Consider the following 22488-nt stretch of genomic DNA (forward strand, 5'->3'; position numbering starts at 1 on the left):
TCCTTTCAAACTCTGTCAAATGAAAACAAAATGGATTTCTGTGGCCAGGAGTTACCAAGTGAATTAAAATGCATTCACATAATCACGGAAGGCTGGAATATGTTATTAGTTTCAGTTTTCTAATTTTATTTTATTTCCATGTTTTTGGCTGACAAGCATTAAGTGCCTTCCAGAACAATGAAGTTACTTTTGTCAGTTGGCTAAAGAAATTTGGCTTTTATTTATCTTTCCCTCTGTGGCAGTCAGATTATTTGGAACGACATCCACACTATTGGTTAGACTCAACTGTTCATTGAATTTGAAGTGCACATTTTCATCTTCTGGCATGTATGGCATTATGCCATAATAAAGAAACTAACATGTGATGATACAATACTTGTACTCCAAAAAAAATCTACATCCTGAAAACCACACTGAGAAGCTTAAGATCAGATTGGGGCCTTCTTTAATGTGAATCAGGACATACAAATGTGCACTTTAACCTGAATTATGCATTTTAGCATGGTTTACAAAATTCCGATACTCTTGGAGTAACCTCTGATGTCCTATTTCTTTTATAATGTAATGTAAGTTAATGCTTCATATGTACCAACATGTGGGATTCCTACATCTCCTAGCTGTGCACGATCAGTAACTACTATTTTCTGACACTCTTCTGGCAGCTGCTGAAACAAACCTATTTCTAACAGTTTGCAGAAAAATGTCATGAATGGTGGTTTGAAAAGCGTTACTTTCAAAATAAATTTCCATTTACACAAGATGAATTATGTTACGTGTGAGAATGCTGGATGAATTTCTTAAATCACAGAACATTTGACTTTCATTTAAAACTTAACACTTTAAGGACCAGCCACTTGATCAGTTATTCATTATTTAAAAGTATACTGGCGCATTTATGTGACATATCTTAATGGGTAACACACACAAAAATTACCAATATTATATGTGAAAGCATAGCTTTTCTTGTTGCTACGCAGTGTATATTAATTTAAACTACTAACTTTTCCATTTTTGTGTTGCCATTGGCTCACCACATCGCATGTCCTAAGCTCCAAATATCTGCTGTCATCCGCTGGCAAGATCACGTGACGTGAGTTATGATTGGTCTACAACAGCACATTGCAGTCTCAATTTCAATGCTTTAGAAATTAACATGCTGTGTTTGATGGAATTTGAATTTATACTTTTGTGATATGAAAATATGCAGCATACATGTTGCTCTACACCAAAGGTCTTTCCAAAACACGCCCCCCCCCCCCCCCCCTTTTCTTTCCTCCTGGTGTTCATTTTCTAAAGTGCTGGTAAGTTCTACGTCGGTGTATATAAACTTAACCATTCAGAGGAGTGATAAGCTTTACAGTCCCGAGGGGAAAGTATCCTGTCAGTTAACCGGAAAAGTGTATTTTCACTGGGGAAGAAGTGTATTTTTAAGCGGAAAATCTGGTAATTTCTTTTTCCATGTTCGCGCATACACCTTGTTCTCGTATCCGCCTAGTTGCAGTACTACTTTCCTCTCCTTCACTACTATCACACTGAGCAACCAACGAGTGTTAGACAGTGTCGGTGCTGGTGTTCGAGTGTCTTATGGTTGTATTTGGGACATAGTATATGAGGTCTGTTCAAAAATTTCCACAACTTTGTCCACACAATTTTTCTACACTTATCTTTTATTTATTGTGCATGGTTTCCTACGAAATACTCACCTCCACAATTGATACACCGCTCCCAATGCAGTTTCTACTTCTGGACGCAGTCTTGGTACTCCTCTTGCTCGATCACGCGAAGCACCGCCTGAGAACATTTTTTTTTAAATCTCTTGTTGCAAATCTTTGTCCTTTCAACCGGAAAAGTGTATTTTCACTGGGGTTTTCAACTTTGGAAATAAAAAAGTCTGCAGGGGGCAAGACCTGGAGAGTCCGCTACAGCGGGCAAGACCTGGAGAGTCCGGAGGTCGAGGCAGCACTGTGATTTCATTTTTTGTGCAATGGTCATGCAGCAACAGGGATGAACTTGCGGGTGCATTATTGTGATGCAAGAGCCTCGCATTGTCTCATCACATTTCAGGTCATTTCCTTCTCACATTTTCTCCCAGACATCGCAACATATCCCTGTGGCACGAATTCATGATGATCTAATTCTTCAGTGTTAAAGAAAACCATTAGCATGTCTTCGACATTTGACCTGACCGTATGAGTTTGTTTTGCTCTTGGAGAACCTTTCCAGACCCATTGTGAAGATTGAACCTAGGTGTCAGCGTCATAACCATAGACCCGAGTCTCATCACCAGTTATGATTCTTTTAAGAAATATCTGGTCCTCATTTGCGCAGTCCAGAAGCTCTTCACAGATTGCAAGGTTCTGGTCTTGACTCATGAGTCATGGGATGAACTTGGTGACAACATGAAGCTGTGTTATGATTTCATGACATGATCCAACTGAAATGTTACATTCTTCTGTAATTTCTTGGACAGTCAGTCCCTGATTGGCACACACAATTTCATTGATGTTCCTGACATGAGTGCCATCAGTAGATGTTGAAGGGCTTCCTGACTGAGGGTCAACTTTAACTTCTGTCTGGCCATTTTTAAACTGTACCAACCATTCATAACACTGAGTATGACTTAACCACTGATCACCCTAGGCTTCCTGCATCATTTAGTGTCTCTCTGTAAAGATGTTTGTGAGTTTCATGCAAAATTTAATACAGACTCATTGCTCCTCTATCTCTGCGATCTCATAATTTGCAAACTGTGCCACACAACGTTCTATTCAATACGGTACTGAACAATAACTGATTGACAAACAACAATGGAACTAAAGGCAGTAACACATTAAACACAGGTATGTGCAGGTATGCCAACTTCATTTCGCTCCGACACCCCATTGGCATGAAATTATTAATGCTTCGGAGTTTTTCGAACAGAAAAAAGTGGTGGCTTGTAAGTTAGTCCTATTTTTGTCTTTGTGTGGAGTGCCAAAATGGAATTTGTGATATAAATTACATTATTTCTAAATATGAAGGTAAAATATTTTAATAGTGTCAACCGACCACTTAACCTGAAAAATATTCTCCCTCCATAGAAGTCTTCCTTACAGTTGGGCATTTTTGTCATAATTAATGTAGAAGTATAGAGTAAGGTGATATAGTGGTTATGGCTTGGGACTTGTATTTGAGAGAAATAGGGTTCAGTCCTCTCTGCAGTTACCCTAAGTAAATCCAAGGATAATTCCATAGAAAAGGCAGCAGCTTTTCCTGTACCGTTTTTGCCCAAACATGGTTTCATCTCAACCTCCAGGTATCCCACCACTGACAGGTAGGGAAAGGAAAAAATTATTTTATTTACAACCAAATTTGGTAATTTTTTTTTTTTTTGCGAATTTTATGTTATTTTTGGTCAGATTTGTTGTTATTCTTGCCAGGTTCATCACTATTTTTGACAGTTTTGTTGCTATTTTTTTGCAAATGTGTTGCTATTTTTGCAAAATCCAGTATCTCTTGACAAATTTGATGTTATTTTTTTTGCAAAATTTGTTGCCATTTTTTCTTGTCAAATTCAGCATAATTCTCCCCTCTCCCACCCCCACCCCACCCCCCAGCTGTTTTTTCCCAATTTAAGTATTATGTTTTGCCACATTTGGTGTTCCTTTTCTGCCCCCCCCCCCCCCTCCTTTTTTTTCATAACTATAAGTTACGAATATTAGTGAACTGCGATCCTCAGATTCATACTGTAACATTTTTATATGGGGGAAAAAATTTCATGATATCTTGTAAAAATCGCTGATTTTGCATTATTTCCCTAAAGCTGCTAATTTCATAGTATTTTTCAGGTTATTGTTTTTGCAAATTTTTCCTATCTGTATCGATAGGACGTAAAATATCAGACTTCCATTTCTTTAGGTAGCATGTCATTAAATATAACAGAGCCCACCATCACACCAATATAGTAGAGACACTATAATTGTAAAATATTAAATTTCAAGTCCATAAGTCCTTGCAATATCAATACAGCCCCTTACTATTTCAGAGCAAGTTTAAGGTAGTTTGTTTCTTGTTGCATACATCACATGTACAGCAGATTGTTATTATCTGGAATATGTCAATATGTTAAACAGTTTGTATAACATATACATGTCTCAGATGTAGGATTATCTGTGTGTATTATTTGGGAAAAAAAATGTTGGGAATATTTATCATTATTAAATTTGAAACTTCCGGAGCACTACACTCCAGCCCTGTTGCTCTTCGGGTGCCTCCAGTGCAATCCCAGGTCCTCTTGGCCTACTACCCAACTAGGTACAGGGGATCTTCCCTGGGGGTAAACAGTGCCTGCGGTGATGGGCTTACCTCCCTCCTCCTCCTCCTCCTCCTCCTCCTCCTCCTAGTATAGCAGCGAATGAAAGGCTGCAGTATACCTGCAGTCAGGCCAAAAGCCCTTTCTCGAACTGAGAACCACAGATTTTACCTTTTTATTTAATTTTGAAGTTGTCTTGCCTCATACTGAGTCTGGTAATTTCAATTTATTGATATTATGTGGAAAAAGGCCACAGTAAAGATCTGAAACTTACCTGTTGAACCAGAAGGCACCCAACACCAATGTTACACTGGAAATGTATTTTGGGGCGTGTTGGTCTTCTGTTGACATTCTTGCTTTAGAGACCCAAGCACAGGCTGCTTGACTATTCATAGTAACAGTAGAAATTTTGGTATATTAAGTTAGGTTATATGTTTCAATTCTACATGGTCTAATATTGCTATTGCTTCATTCTACGTAGAAAAAAAAACATTTGTGTAAGTTTCTCCTGTATTGTTGAAGCTACTAAAAAGCTCAGTAATTTCATATTTAAAAGAGAAAAATTATGTATACCTACATAAGTGTGCCTATTTCTAATTCAAACTAAAGTCTGAACTAAACTGTCATTTTGGTCTAGCTTCTGGTATCTGATGAAAATGATGCGATCATATATTTTCAGAATTTGGCAACAAATCAACGTATTTCAACTTCTGTCTGTCTCTGATAATTAACAGCAATATCTACTCCCATACTCATTGCAACTAAGTAATTATATTTTGGATGGTAATATTTCACATATTGCAAGGGTAATCATAAATTTTTAATCATCCCCACAAAAAAATAGTTACGTAATTAGCTTCTTTTTTAACTTTGCAGGTAAATTTCTGCAGTCCTGGTATACAATGAAATCCCAGCGCCACAGTACTGTAGCATACTGCTGCACCACAGTACTGTAGCATACTGCTAGAGTAGCAAAAACAATATGGTGCAGTCCATCTCTATCTTGTCATTGGGCTCCACTGTTTTGTTTTGGCTACTTTAGCAGTATGCTATGGTACTGTGGCGTGGGATTTCATTGTGTAAAAGAAGTGCAGATACTGTATGTATGAGGTATGATCAAAAAGTATCAGGATCTTTTTAATTTCTTGGACTTTATCCATATGATCTTAAAAAAAATTAACTTGTTGGTACACATGTTCCTCATGTATGTTTGCATTTTGAGCTGTTTTAGGTATTTAGTTTATTGTTGAAAGTCGAAAAGGTTACACGTTTTTAAGTGCTTGGCAAATTTTTACTTTTGAAAAAGATGGATCAAGGAATTTTCAGAAAATTTTGCTTGAAAAATTGAATAAAGCACACCATCACATTCAAAATGTTGACTGTGGCGTTTGCTGACTCTACTAAGAGTAAGACAAGAAGTTACGAGTGGTATAAATGTTTCAAAGAGGGTCGAGAAGGCGTTGATGATAACCATCACTATGGACAGCTCAGCGCAACAATTACTGGCTACAATGCAAAAGGAGTAAAGACGATGCTTCTGGAAAATTTCTGAATCACCATCACAGGGCTTACTGATAATCTAGGCACATCCTTTGGCTCAGGCCTAGCAATATTTTTTGGATGTTTTGGACGTGAAACGTATAGCACCAAAGTTTGTTAAAATCGTTGAATTTTGACCAAAAATGACATCACTTAGACATTGCTCAGGAATTGCCGAATGAATTCAACAATGTTCTTGAACTTATAAAGAAAATTATAACAGGTGACAAAACATGGATATATGGGTATGATGCCTAAACCAAGGCCCAATTGTCCCAATGGAAACTGCCTGAAGAGTGAAGATCGAAGACTGAAAACAATTCCACAAGTTAGATCACTTGTCACGATTCTTCTCACTGGGCTTCCCCCGCTGCCCCCCCCCCCCCCCCCCCTCCAATTTACTATGGCATAGTGCATAATGAGTTCCTGTCGTCTGGTTGTATTGTCAATAAGGAATGCTACCTGGAAGTTATCTGTCATTTGTGTGAAGCTACCGGAAAAAAAAGACCAGAATTGTGGTAAAACCACTCATGGAAATTGCATCATGATAATGCTCCTACTCACATCTCAATGCTTGTTTGTAATTTTTTGACAAAAAGCAGAACTGTTATGTTGCCTAGCCACCATATTGCCAGACATGGGCTCCTGCAACTTCTTTCTGTTCTCAAGCTGACGAGAACCATGATAGGGTGTCGTTTTGTCACCATTGACGAGATAAAAACAAAATCGCTGATGGAGCTGAATACTGTAATGAAAAGTTAATTCCAGACATGCATCCAGGTTTGGAAAGAGCACTGCATAAGTGTATTCTATCCAAGGGGGGTTACTTTGAGGGTACAAAGTTAATGTTGTTGATTAAAAACAAAAATTCCCATTACTTTCTGATCACACCTTGTATCTACCAATAAACAATTTATAACCCAACTTCATTTTTCGAGGTCATAGTTATGGCTTTATGTCTACCTCTTGTACTGCAGTGTGCATCATGTTGAATCTTGGTGAATGATGAAAGCTGTGTACCAAACTCGGATTTAAATCCAGACATCTGCATGATGTAAGCAATATTCCTTCATGTGACCTACTTGAGTACACCTCACAAAATGATGCATTGCTTTACTCTCATTCTGTTAATATTTGTTTTGCAGTAAGCCAATGACTGTTTACAATGCGTGATTATCAGCAGTGACTACAAAACGCTCAATAAGGGCTCTATATCATATCGAACAAAATAGCTACATAATGAAGGAAACTATAACTGTCAGATTCTTTACATATGTTGATACTTTCCATACTTCATGCCGTCACCAATTATCATAAATTGTAGTAATTTAAGTTTTATGTTTACAGATAAAAACAAAGGTCAGTCTGCAATGGCAGAAGACAGAGACCGAGCAGCTGTGAACAAACTCAGAGTGGTGTATGAGGCACTTGTTGAAGATAAGGGAAAAAATATCATTTATTTGCGTTTGTCGGCTGACACTGTTGGATCTCTTCAGTTGAGACCAGATACTGATCTGAGAGCTGATGTGCAATTTCAACTGAATCGTATACCGTACTGTGAGTGGCATTATGCTGTTGATAAAATGTCAGACTTCCGGATTATCTTCCCAGATACTTACCTGGAGCCAAGCATACCATGGACACCTCAGAGGTTTACAAATATTTTACTTACATTCTAGTTTTGGTTTTGCATAAAAGTGATTAAAATGCTGAATTTAAGTCCAGATTATGTTGTTATAAATTTACTGTGTATGATTATTGCTTAGGTTTGCATCTGTTGTTATCCTTTTACTGCCAAATAACTATCTAATTGTGACACAAAATTGACATAGGAAGTGTTGCTCATGATTTGAAAATGATTGTCATGCTGCCGGCCACCCCCACACCGCCTTCCCATTCCGACCCCACCCTACTCTTCTGAGTTACAGCAGAGGTTTTAGTACATTAACAAAAGATTCAAAGGCAATGGCTATTTGTATCTTTTCCACTCTTGATATGATGTAGTGGTGTAATTTTGCAATAACATGGAGAGTAATAAGAATGTTTTTTTTTTCATACTTGGGATCTGATTTTGAAAAAGGAAAAAAAATCATGTTGATGCCAACTTGTTCTTTTATTCTTTTAGTGACAAGTGCACATGTAGATACTATGAAGTAAGAAACATTATTTCAAATAGTGAAATATTTAGAAAATGAAAGATTTTGCTGTAGGAAGCCTTTGCATATCCAGTGTATGGGACGTAATTTCCCAGGCTATATGATTAAGTTTTCAGATCTTCATTTCTGTGCCTTAGAATATTCGGTGACTAAAATTGCAACATAAGTCTTGGAATTAGTTACTTTCACTGACTATAATTTACAAAAGATGACACTGGTTACGTCATAACCCAATGTGTGGTGTGACCTACCTACATTTAGAAGCACACACAGACATTCAGGGTTGGCGCACTAGTCTGCTTCATTTATTGCTTTTTCATGTGTTAGCACGGAACATGCAAAGAACACAGATGCTTATTTGCAAAAACATAGATGAGATTTACTAGATTCTCCAATCACTTATACCAGAATAAATGGCTGTCCTGGCCTGTAACTTAGTTGAGAACTGAACAATGGAAAATCCAGGATAGAATGTAACAGTACTATGAAAATGATAGTTGCTACGCGCCATATAGAGGAGACGCTGAATCACAGTTGTGCACAGCAAAAAGACTGTCGGAGAATGAGTTTCCATCCAACAAAGCCTTTGTTGAAAATAGACAAAACACACACACGCACACACACACACACACACACACACACACACACACACACACACACACACACACGCACACACGTGCGCGCAACTCACACACGACTGATACAGTACAGAGACTGTGGTCGTGTGTGTGTGTGTGTGTGTGTGTGTGTGTGTTGTGTTGTGTTGTGTTGTGTTGTGTTGTGTTGTTTATTTTTGACAAAGGCCTTGTTGGCCGGAAGCTCCCTCTCTGACAGTTATTTTGTTGTGCCAGTCTGCAACTAAGCGTCTCCACTACATTGTGAGTAGCATCTATCCTTTTCATAGTATTATTAGTTGAAAATTGGGTACAGTAGTGCATGGCACAAACCATTGAAGTGCCAGATTCTATTTTTCTAACTAATTCTTCAGATTCAAGTACTACTCGCAGTGCACGTGACATAGAGACATAGGTACAGGTAGACAAATGCATGTTGGAACCCTGTATAGAGGTACATCCAGGCAAACTTTGCAAGTCCTTCTTAGTGCATGAAGTTAACTGAGACTGACAGTCTTTGCTTTAGGCTCATCCACCCAAGGGCACCCTTGCTCATTGAAACTCATGAACTGAGCTTTGTTTGGCATTTGAGGACCTCAAATTCACAATTGGTGCAGCTGAAATCAGCGATGTCTCGGTGCTTGTGACCTTTTGTTGAACTGACGAAAGCATCTTGCACTGTTTTCCTCTACCTAAGTTACAAGACTTATAGCTAATATTCATACTTGGCGGATTTTGTTTTCTTTCTCTGGCAGCCTTTCATTTTTTGGTCATTACAGTTATTTTATTGAGCATTTAATGCAATATTCAAAACTAACAAAACCTTTTAAAATAACATTGATAAGTATGTCTCAGTGTGAGTTGATTCAAAGTTTTAATTGTTCCCTTTTAAAAATTCTCACTCATATTCCCCTATCTCCTGGAAGATTAGATTTCATTAACCTGTACTTCATATAATAGTACAGCCCAAGAGATTACCTAAAAACAAAATATTGGATTTTTTGTGACATAATTAAGAAGTTTCAAACGATGTTGCAGCCCAAAATTTTTACAAAAGAAAATTTTCTTTGTATACCAACAAAAGCATTGAAATGAGGAAAATGGTTCTTTCTGCCCAGAAGAGGGGCAAAATAGAGATTATGTGGTTATAGCATGTGGATATAACATTACTCATAAATAAAAATGTATTAAATGTGATGTGATGTGAACAGTTCCATTGAAGAGATGTGGAAAATGCTATCCTTGCCTTCACTACAGGTGGGCCCCCATTTCGCAATCTCGGTGGCTCCTTTCCCTAACTTCCTGATTCTATCCCACTTTCCTCTGTCAGGGAGGAATTAACAGTTGCAAAAACTGGGATAATGGGATAAAGTCATCACTTTTACACTTATGTATGCCTAATATTTGAGAGTGTAATTTTTTTCCCTTCCTTAGGCAATGGAGTGATATTCTTGACCCAAAACTGAACTTGAAGCAAAAGGAAGCTATTGTTGCCATCACAACACCAGTCACCTACGCATTGCCACCAATTCTCATCATAGGTAATTAATATTAGCTGTTTAGTTTTGATACAGATAATGATTTTCATTGCTGAACTTGAGTTGTAATAAATCAGTTAATATAGTGTTACGAGAGAAATATGTTCACATGTGTTCTAATATTCCGTTGAATCTCTCAAAAAAAGTCTCCCAGCAGTGATAACTGTAGAAATTGACAAGAAGCTATAAAGTTCATCATGGAGCATGTGAAATGCGCAACTATGTGGTATACAAAAATGTGAAAATGTGTAATCTTCACCTTTTGAGGTCTTAAGACTTTCCAGTCAGTCACTTTGGCTGCCTTTCGCTGCTTTGGGCTCGTATACACGTCCTCTACACCGTTTCCCAAATGGGATGGATGTGTGTATGTTGGCCACTTGGGTTTTCCTGCAGTGATATGACATCTATGTGCATCCTTAGTTGCTGACCTCTCACTGCTGCGGATGATTTATTTCCATATCTCAATGAAGAAAAGAGTTCAGAGTATTTAGCATGCAACATTTATGCCTCATTGCATCCTATCTGTCGCGATGACTTAAAATCTTTAGAACAGGCTCTCACTTTTGATTAAGGAAAGACTAGGCCCAAGTTTGCTCATATAATGAATTTTATTATTATGCAGTTCCTCAGCACATATTAGACGTGAACACATCACTATCATTTGTAGAAAACCTCATTTTGATATCTTGAATTGTTTGAGATGTAATATTTGATAGCCCTTCAATTTGTGATGTGAATCGGTGTGTCACGCACAGCCATCTGTTGATATAAAACCCAATAGCTCAAACGAAATGGGATACTGTTGTGCTCTCAATTTTAATTAAAATTTCGATATCTTATCTACATTTCATTCACTGCAATGTATGAGCTAAAATCAACTGTTTGCGACGTTTACACAATGCGTTTTAACCTCTGCAGAATCTTAAAAATTTTGCACTGTGTTTTATGTAGTACAGTAACTGTGATGTATAATGAAAAGTAATTCAGTCATTTATCAAGCAAAGATGTCAAACTATAAACTGTGCAAAAATGAAACTTTTGTGCTAGTAATAGGCTTAAAATCGGATGATAAGTACTTTGTAACAGCCAGAACGCCATTTCTCAGAACGAGAACCAGCATTTGGCAAGCAATACAGCTGTAACAAAAGCCAGCTTCAGCATAGAGTGTGGAGAGCACGTCTTTGGCAGCAAAAAGCTTAATATAAAATTTGTTGCTTTGTCTTTGGAAATATTTCTGAAATCATTATTCTTTTTCAGGGCCCTTTGGCACTGGGAAGACTTACACTTTAGCACAAGCCATCAAGCATTTACTTTTGCAATCGGGTACACACATCCTAGTCTGTACACATTCCAACAGGTATGTTTGCATTATTTTTTACAGCTTGCCTTTCTTTTCTCACTTTGTTCAGTTGCAAAGTATTATAAGCAGTTCCATATTCATTAATTGTGTATCAGAGTGCGTGAAAGTGTGCCCCCCCCCCCTCATCCTCCTCCCTCCCTCCCCCCCCCCCCCCCCCCCCACACACACACACAGAGAGAGAGAGAGAGAGAGAGAGAGAGAGAGAGAGAGAGAGAGAGAGAGAGAGACGGGGGGGGGGGGGGGGGATGCAAAGTATAAGCCAGCATGTATTTGTCACTGCTTGCTAGCCTTCCAGTCCATTACTTTAATTTACAATTGAATTTGATGATTGTAAGACAATCAGTGTAAACACATATCTGATTTCTGTACAATTTAATTAGTGAAGGTTGAATGCCATCTAAGTGAAATTGTGTGATCTGCATCTGCAAGTCAGAATCAGGCTAGTTATTTTACATGAATCAGAATCAGGCTAATTATTCTATATGAACAACTGAGAGAAGACAATAACTCCTCACTTATACGTACAAGTTATTTGCCATCGTTCTGTATATAAAGCAGTTTAAAGATGGTATGGAGCAGTCCACTCGATTAAAAAAAGTCAGCATTCGCTCAAATGAGCAGATATCAGTTACAGCAACTAAATAATGCTACATATAACTTGTGACCATCTTCGGCTGTGTTAGTATCAATTATAATTTTTTACAGAACCAATAAAAGTAAATGCTGTATTGTCTTTTTTTGTAATTACCAGAAATTTGTTATAGTATTCTGTCCACTGTCTGTAGATATAGCAAATGTTTTGACACTTGTCTCCTTTGTATGTCATTAGACAGCCAAGAGATCACTGTTAGGCATGATTTTTGCATTTACCACTCAGTATCTTTATTGGCTGTGAAATATGGCATCCCGGCTGAGACACAGTTGAAATTATGGCATCCCGGCTAAGACACAAGTTGAAAATATGGTCACTATTTTTTATTTACTTAAATTTGCCATATTTCGTGACAGTACCTTTTCCGTTAGACGTTTGCAAGGCGATATTAGTCTTGGCTTCAGTTGTCTAAGTATGATTCCACAATGCATCTTTGTCGGCTGCAGAAAAGACGTGGTTCAACGTGTTTGCCTCATTTTGGTGTTTCAAATACCATTTCTTCAAATGTAATTTCTTTTTTATAGTTAATACAAAAAAAATAGTAACATAATTGAAAATTATTTATGACGGCAACCTTCACATTGTTCTTCCGTCAACACACACCAAGAGTTAGCTGCCGACTGACTATAGTCAAAGACGACTCCAGTGTCAAAGATGTTTTGCACAACACACAAGCTTCCACTTGTAATCAGTCTCTTTGCTATTCTTCGATACATTTACTAATCGTAATCAATATGCTTTCACTCTCAAAAACAGAAGTAAATTAACATATAATAAGACAAATTATAATAAATTCTGACAAAAAATATAAGAAAACATTTACAATTCGGTATCGACAAATACGGTAAAAAAATAACATCTCCCAGATCCATTACAGCTGTTTACTCATACAGTACATGTAAAACTATTTAATTAGGTGGATAAAAAATGTGCTCACCAAGCAGCGGCAGAACACACATAAAAGACGGTTGTAATTGGCAAGCTTTTGGAACCAGTGGCTCCTTCTTCAAGCAGAAGGAAGAGGGGTGAAGGAGAAGGACTGGAGAGGTCTAGGAAAAGGGGTAGACCTAACATACGGGATGAGAAGGAAAGGAAAAGTCTTTCCTTCTCTTCCTGTACAGTAAGTACCCGCAGTTCTGGGTGACTTTCCCAAAATCTACCCCTTTTTTGAGACCTCTCCAGTCCTTTTCCTTCACCCCTCTTCCTTCTACCTGAAGAAGGAGCCACTGGCTCTGAAAGCTTGCCTATTACAACAAATCTATCCAGTTAAATAATTTATATCTGAAAACACAGATGATGTGACTTACCGAACGAAAGTGCTGGCAGGTCGATAGACACACAAACAAACACAAACATACACACGAAATTCAAGCTTTCGCAACAAACTGTTGCCTCATCAGGAAAGAGGGAAGGATGTGGGTTTTAAGGGAGAGGGTAAGGAGCGGAAAGACTTACCTTAGGGGGGAAAAAAGGACAGGAATACACTCGCGCGCGCGCACGCACACACACACACACACATATCCATCTGCACATACACAGACACAAGCAGACATAATTGAATGTCTGCTTGTGTCTGTGTATGTGCGGATGGATATGTGTGTGTGTGCGAGTGTATACCTGTCCTTTTTTCCCCCCTAAGGTAAGTCTTTCTGCTCCCGGGATTGGAATGACTCCTTACCCTCTCCCTTAAAACCCACATCCTTTCATCTTTCCCTCTCCTTCCCTCTTTCCTGATGAGGCAACAGTTTGTTGCGAAAGCTTGAATTTCGTGTGTATGTTTGTGTTTGTGTGTCTGTCGACCTGCCAGCACTTTCGTTCGGTAAGTCACATCATCTGTGTTTTTAGATATATTTTTCCCACGTGGAATGTTTCCCTCTATTATATTCAATAATTAAATAATTTTGTCAATAATTGATTGTTTTTGTTAGTACATGTAAAATATATCACGTAGTACTTAACATTATGAAATAAATCAATTCTTCTTGATGTAGAGATTTTACTCTTGCTCAGTTATGTTCTTCACTTACGAAATAACTGAAAGAACCAAATAGTAACAAAATGTCTCCAGACAAGTTACAAAATCCCTCTATATTGTACTTTCAGAACCTTTATATGTGGAAGGTGGTGAAACACCTTCTCTCTCTCTCTCTCTCTCTCTCTCTCTCTCTCTCTCTCTCTCTCTCTCTCTGTGTGTGTGTGTGTGTGTGTGTGTGTGTGTGTGTGTGTGTGTGTGCACGTGTAAACTGCATGTAATGGACTGTGACTTGTGAGGTTAATAAACGGTGAAATGTACCAGGACACACTACATGAGTGTACCACTAACAGTTTTCAGACACGTGCTGGATCTTTTAAGAACATAAGCCTCTCCATCTATTCTGACCTCACACCACCATTCTCTCTCCATGACACGCTCCTTCTCTCCAGTGATCCTGTCTCTTGGTCTTCTTCTAGGTCTTCTCATTTCTTACTCTATCCATTCCAGTACACCCCGTTCTGCTTCTTTGAAATTTCATCTCGTAAGCCTGTATGCTGCTCATTTGCCTTACTTCATTACTCACATTTCTGACGCATACATGAGTATTGGAACATAATACATCACTTACGTTTTGGCAGTACATCCCTGCTCCACACCAGGCTTCGGACACAGTGCAGAAATCTACGTGGTTGACTACCCCGTGCACTTACCTTATATCATTCCTCCTGCTATCTTCTATTATGCTTTCCAAGTACTTGACATTTTCACTATTTTAGTACTTGTCCTCTAATATTTACATCTATTGCTACTTTCCTCTTAGTCCTGTCACTGTCATTTCGCCCTTCTTCACAACAAATTTTGATCCGTACTGACCCGCCACTTCCTCCCACACATTTAAACTTTCTTGTAGCTCTTTGTCTCCATTTCCCCATGCCATTCCTTTCTTATTTTCGTATCCTATTTATGCTACTGCCCATCGTTATCTTTCCGCAATGCTGATGAAAACTAGGAGGGATAGTGCAGTCACTTGCTTGTGCCCATTTTTCTCTTCAAACCAGTCTGTCTTCTCTTACTTTTACACAACTCACTTCCTTGATACATTTTTTTCATTCTCATAGTCAGCCTTTGAATTCCCATTTTCTGCTTCTGTAAAGATGTTGCTTTCTTCACACTGTCATATGCTTTCTCAATGTCCAGTAACACCATTATTATATTCTTACCACATTTGTAGTGTCTGTCTTAATTCTGCCTTACATTAAAAATAAGATCTTTGTTGACCTTTTTGGTCCAAACCAATATTGTCTGTCTCTGTCCTCCTCCTACCACCTTGCGTACTGTGTTTTACAGAATGTTCTCAAATACTTTGGCAGCATAAGAATAACTCCTTTATAATTTTGATGAAGTTTCCTGCAAACCCCTCTTAAAAATTGGTGCTACGATTCCCTTTTCTAGTGTTCACGTGTCCTCTTTTTCTTTCTCTTCTGTTCTCGTGACGTGATGCACCCACTGTGCTCCATCATCTCCATACTTTCTCATTCAGTGCATTTCATCCTTTGATTGTCTCTGTCATTTCTCTATTTCTGTCCAGATTATGTCCAGCTTGACATCCTCTACATTCCGTGACTCACGACTTTCCTCTTCCGTATTTCCGTTGGTGTTTAGTAACTCTTCAACATATCCCTTCCACATCTCCTTGATTTTTGTATCTTCTCAATTTCCTTTCATTCATTATTGATCATCCTGACACTTTCCATCAGGTCTCTCTTCTTAGGCATAACCTATTCCATAGAGGACCTTTGTACTCCTCTCACTGTCCTTTTTCATAATTTTTGTCCACTATTCCATCCATTTCCTCTTCTCTGCTGCTATCCGTCTCTTTGCTATGTTGTGTATTTTTTTGTGCTGCTTCTGATCTGTCCTGAAATCGTATATGGAATGCTTTATTTTTCTCTGCAACCTACTTCCTTACTCTATATTTCCACCAGGGTATTTCTTTCCACTTTTTCTTATTAATGGTTTTCACACACAATTTTTGTCCTGTTTCCACCATAATTCTTTTGGATCTTTCTTTCTTTTCATCTACTGGCTGCATTGTATTCCACAGTGTGTCGTTCTTTAATATTTCCTGAAATTATTTACATTTTGCTTCTTTCAATTTCCACACTCTTATTGTTCTTTTCTGTTGTTCTGCCCCCTTTTCCTTTTTACACAGCCTCACCACTGAAAGAAAGTGATCACTGCTTAGGGCTTTGGAAGGTATTAGCTTGACGTGTGTATTATGTAGTTTATCACAGAGTTACTTGACAAATCGTGTCAGTACCATGATACCTTGTGACTTCCCTTTTCTTAAACTAGGTGTTACTGACTGGTAGCCCACACCTTTCACAGATGTCTAACAATTTTTGCCCTTCCTCCTTTCTCTTTCCCAGCCTTCAACTACCAGTACTTCCAAATAGCCCACATGCCCATTTAAGTCTCCCATTATTGTGATCTTCTATCCGGTTTGTTGTTCCTACATTTTCTATTTAACAGAACATTTAACTCGTGGTTCCTGTAGTAGCATCAGCAGTACTGAGATCATTTATAGTTAACAACAACATTCAGTTCCATTTATTGCTTTTCTTCCAGCATCACATTTTTCTTCATGTAGCTGAATGTATGTAAACTGTAACAAATCTTGGTTCAGTCTGTTTGATGCAGTAAAACCAGCGGTTCCAAACACTGCTGCAAATGTAATAATTTTGAAATGCACTTTGTTCACACAATTAGGGCTGCAAATTTCTGTTTTTAATGCTGCAGCATACAGGTGTAGAAGGTCTCAGAAAGATTGATCAGTATTCGGGGATCAGACAGAAGTGCTCATTTGAAGCAAACAAACTTCCTATGGACAAATGTCCTTTCCCAAATGGTTTCCGGGACAGAAAACATTTAATGTGCATTGTTATTTTTCTTCTGTATTATTCAATGCATTGTCAAGTTCACACACGTATAACAGTTTGAAAACATTACAACATGTATTGTGCTAAGTATCAGTTGAAAAATACGTATTTTTAACACATTAGCCTCTAAACATTATCATACACGTTACACTACAGCTGTTGTACTCAGCACAATAAATGCCAGAATAGTCCACTATCAACTTCCGTACATTGGTGCACTCGTGGCAGAACACGTTGTGTTGCCTGTCAGTGCCTCTGCACCTTTTCTAATGTGTTCAGCTGCATCTGTGACATGACCAAGCAGCTCATCTTGCATATTCACCATCTGTTTGTACATCTTGGACTTAATCCAATTCCATAAACAAAAATCTGATGGCGTAAGGTCTGGTGATCTGGGTGGCCAGTTAATTTTACTACCACAACCAATCTGGTGATTAAGGTAGATGCAGTTGGGATGTTCCCTCATACGTCTGGTAAAATGTGGAGGGACCCTGCCATCTTGGAAGCACATTGCAGTCTGTGGGGGCAGGAGAATTTCCTCAAGGTGTTCAGCTAATGAATTTTTCAAAGAATACTAGTAATTTGCTCTTCTGAAATGACTGGATCTATCAACGTATTACCAATCATACCACATGAAACATTGATCGAAAAATGAACTTGTAAATTCCATTCCGTGTAAACATCTCTTCATCAGCAAATAGTATTAATGGAAGCAAATGACAGTTGTCTTTGAACCAGTGACAATTCAAGTCATGTAGCATTATCGCCAATACTGAGATTACGAACTTGCTCTACGTGAAATGGGTACACGCTTTCTGCATTTAATGTTCATCGTACACTAGTTCATGGGACATTGATACATGCAAAAAATCGCCATGTGCCATTTCAACAAAGTGTTGCTGTTGCTGCCCAAGTTGTTGAACTACACGCTCAGAAGAAAAATGGATAAATGGTAGAATACACTTTCACACAGTGTGCTTGAAATTCTGGTAAACACTCTGTGATCAGGAATTCGACTCATTGGAAAGCACTGACATTGTTCTTTGACAGCAGCAGGAGCACTATCATGGCAGAAGCTGTGAACATATTTCCTAACTGCATATTCTTCATTATTGTAAATGTGGGACATTTTAGGCAGCAAGCGTACAAACACAGTTAACCGATGCTTCTTCGTGATACGTGCCTAATCGCTCACACTACTTTGCTCACAACCTGCTTGTTTAATGGGAGAAAGACATTCCAAGCAAAGAGATTGAAAGTAATGAGGCAAGATGGGCTAGAATAAAATGTCGAAGGTGTTGGGCGGGTAAGACATACAAAAACAAATGTACATTAAATGTGTTCTATCTTTGAAACCATATGAAGTTTTTTGCTTCAAATGAATGTTCCTGTCATATCCCTGAATATTGATTCCTCCTGGGATACCCTGAGGTGCTACAGATGTTGATTTCTATTATTTATTTCTTCAATTTGTAATACATTCTATCAAATGAGTGAAAGCAGTCCCTTAACAGTCACATAGACTTCTTCGTTACTAAAGCTTATGGCTACTAGTATTCAGTGGGTAATATACTCATGGGCTCCTTTCTTGTTATAAGCAACAAATTTAGCAGTAAGGTGGAGACAATAACTCTTGCTCTTATCTTAAAGAGAACTACAGGATAATGTGCATGTACCTTATTAAATACAGATACTGTTTATTATGTAACAGAAACTTTGCAAAATTTTTCACTTATGTTGATTTTCTATACTCTCTCAGTTGAACAGCTGATGCACAGTTTCAGCCTGCCATTACGTGTCCCCTAAACTGACAAGCTCCACAAAGACTGTCAAGTAACACTGCTGAATAAGCACATATTACAGAAAGGATGCCACATAGAAATGTTGAAACACAACTGTTGTTATATTTGTGAATGAAAAAATTATTTTATGGGAAATTTATTTGGTTGTTCAATTCTTGTACTAATGTCATGTTACTGTGTGACATTAGTGCTCCACAAATTGATGGAAATATACTTTTCTCATGTTTTTCTATCTTCTTGGCCACTGCTTTTTCTATTCTTTCTTATAAGTTTCTTCCTTTTGTGGAGTAAGTCCTCATCCAAGCTTTATTTTTCTTCTTTCCTTGGTCTTCTTCTTCCTTGGTCTTCTTCTCCCAATATTATGATGTTATTTTACTTTATTCTTGCCAGTTGTTTTCTGCAGTTTCTTTCTGATTTCCCTTCTATGACGCCTTTGCTGGTAATATTTATCAAGGAAGTAGTAGTCTGAAACAAAATTGTATGTCAGAGAAGGATAACACTCCCAGTATCCTTTTGTGAAGAATTGTCTGCACCAAGTTACCTTGGATCACTTTTTCAGTAGTACTTTCATACTTGCTTCGCTTTGAAAATCTTTCAATTTTATATTTCCTTCAAGCACTACTTCAGTTGTTTCCAGGAGGAATTGGCTCTCTAGTGTCTACGTGATTAACTCGAGCTGCTGTTTGCCCACATTAACCACTTTTATTGTTGTCTGAATATTTTTCATCTCTTTCTTTCACTGCACTGAAGTACTGTATTCCCATTTCTCTGAGGATCATAAAAAGGTACCCATTTTACATTTAAAACATAAAGAGCAAAAAGTTGTGAAAAAAGTATGTTGTCATCTGGATGGACCACTAGTCTTTCATTTGTTTCTGCATGCACATTATAATTAGACTGAAACGACAGTGGAACTGAAATTGAAACATTCACATTTGACGACTTTTACTATTTTACATAGGAGACACACATAAAACCACATAAAACCACATAAGACGCCCAAATGTACACTCGTGCAGCTCTGATGAGATTAATTATTGATAGTAGTTGCCTGGGCTTATGGCAGTGGAAAGAAAGTAGGGGAGGACACAAAAGGCAAGCAAAGGGTAGCACGGTAGAGTGAGGCAGGTCTTTTGACAGATGAGTGAGTGAACAACAAGATCATAGGAGTTCAGAGCGTAGAGCCTTTAAGTATAGAGTGATGGAGAGGAGGGGAGAATGAGAGAAAGGCTGAGATGAATAGGGAGACAAAAAGGGGAGAGAGAAAGGGAGAGGGATGAAAGGGGGGGCAGGAGAGAGGGAGGGGGGGGGGGGGGGTGAACAGAATGGTAAAGGTAAGACGAAGGAATGAGCAACAGGTTAGGAGAGATGCAGGTCAGGGAGATTTTGTCAGTGTAGTACCGTATTTATGGACTATAAGATGCACTTTTTTCTTCACAGGTGCATCTTGTACTTGATATTAATATAGAAGTGTCCAGTGTTTGATTTAAAATTCCTGCTGGTCTTAAAATGACCTATCTCTATCTGGCAGCATTGGATCCAACTGGCAGTAGCAGTGCACCAATGCGACAAATATGTTGGGATTCACAAGCTTGCTGACACCGTCTCCCTCCCATCCCAATGCAGAACAATGTATAGCCTGTTGTGCTTCATTGCAGTCTACGGTGCCAGTGAACTTGAAAGTTCTTTGTGTTATCAGTAACAGTACAATATTTTTGTTGCTAGCTAGTTTCATAGTGGAAAAAATAAAAGATATTCATATGATGTGGTCTATAAAATGAAAATTATAGCTTATACAGAGTGGAGTATGTTCTCATCTGAATGGACCACTAGCCTTTCAATTGTTTCTCTGTGCATGTTGTAATTAGACAGAAACGGCAGTGAAATTGAAACATTTTCATTTGATGATTTTTACTATTTTACGTAGGTCTGAATGAAAATCTGTTTGAAACATTAAACACAAACTGAGGGGCATTTTGGGCCTTCACCAACAGAAAAAAACCATTCGTGATTGATGGCCTAGTAAAGAAGAACTAAAAAAAGTGAGGAAGACTAAATGTGCAAATAAAGGACTGAGTGCAAAATGACCCAAACTAGGAGATGACGTATTGAAATGGATTAAAGGACACCATCAAAATGGTGTTGGAATTAATACAAAAATGATTCAAATACACACTCGTAAACTAGTGCTACAGTGAAACTTGACAGACTTTGAGGGTGGAATTGGCTGGTGCTACAGGTTTATGTAGTGTCATGGGCTTAGCATGCGAAAGAAAACCAAAATTTCTCAGAAAATGCCACAAGAGTATGAAGAGAAAATATTGTCTTTCCATTGCTTTATTATTCAACACCGAAGGAAAACCAGTGTCCAACTAAGCCAAATAGCGAATATGGACGCAACGCCTCTGACATTTTTTGTGCTGAGTAACAGAACTGTTGCTGTGAAAGGTGCTAAAACTGTAACTATAAAATCAGGTGGACATGAAAAAATGCACTACACTGTTGTCCTTTCATGTTGTGCTGATGGCACCCAGTGATCATTTTCAAGCATGAAACAATGCCAAAACCTTCTGAAATACTGCCAGTTGTTGCTCATGTACATGAGAAGGTTGGATGGATGAGGCTGATATGATACTGTGGATTAACAGAGTGTGGGAGAGAAGGAAAGGTCTTTATTGAAGTAGAGTTCTTGTCTTGTTCCATATCAGTTTAGTAGTAATTTGAAAAATCGTGTGAAAGATAAATTGAGAGAGGGAAGTACAGAGCTTGTTATTCCGGGAAGACATGCTTCACAATTGCAACCTCTTGATGCCTCAATAAACAAACCATTTAAAGTGTGTATGAGAGAGGAATGGAACAAATGGATGAAATGCAACATGAATCACACTGATGGGAGTTTTAAAATTGCCTACAATCAAAGAAGTGTGTCAGTGGATAAAAGTCATGTTCTAGAGTGAGATAAGACATTATTGTTAAATCTTTCAAGAAGTGTGGCATAAATAATGCTCTCGGAGGAAGTGAAGACAACCTTGTATGGGAAGAGGAGGAAGAAGAAAGTTCAGATGATGTTTTCATGGATATTAAAGATCAGTTTGGTTTTATGAACTAAGAATTGTTTTAGTCTGGCCTTGCAATCTAATAATATAAATGGTAAAAATGTTAAAAAAATTGCTCAAAAATTAAAATGTGTCTTATAACCTGTAACATCTTATAGTCCATAAAACACGGTATATGTGTAGTAAGACATCCTTGCTGCACATTTCAACAAATTTAGTGCACCTTTAATATCACATTGCTTGTGTTTTATAAGTTCATACATGAGAACTCTCAGGTTATAAAGATGCACAGTCATTTGATACCCATTGTATACCAAGCTACTACACTGTACAACTCCTGAGATAAATTCCGTTGTTTTAGTTGTCAGCAGTAAGGTTGGTTTGATGTAGTTGTTTAGCCCTGTTACCTGCAGCTATATTCTTCATTTCTACGTAACTGCAGCATCCATCATCCTCAACAATCTGCCTTCAGTATTTATTTGTAGGTAGCAATACTGCTGTGATTTTTTCCTTTCATCAACACTTAAACTACAGTTTTCAACAATGAGTCTTGTAATGATGTGTGA

At 38.0% G+C, this 22488-nt stretch overlaps 1 protein-coding gene across 1 annotated transcript in view; it reads left to right on the forward strand.

Annotated features, from left to right (window-relative positions):
• Nucleotides 1-22488, forward strand: part of LOC124789405 (probable helicase with zinc finger domain) — a 150668-nt gene that overhangs the window by 51954 nt on the left and 76226 nt on the right. Inside the window, exons 6-8 of the mRNA XM_047256748.1 lie at nt 7178-7481; nt 10035-10141; nt 11396-11495. Of these exons, the coding sequence (XP_047112704.1) occupies nt 7178-7481; nt 10035-10141; nt 11396-11495 (511 nt within the window). The remainder of the gene's footprint in view (nt 1-7177; nt 7482-10034; nt 10142-11395; nt 11496-22488) is intronic.

Source organism: Schistocerca piceifrons, chromosome 3 (assembly GCF_021461385.2).
Source record: "Schistocerca piceifrons isolate TAMUIC-IGC-003096 chromosome 3, iqSchPice1.1, whole genome shotgun sequence".
NCBI lineage: Eukaryota > Metazoa > Arthropoda > Insecta > Orthoptera > Acrididae > Schistocerca > Schistocerca piceifrons.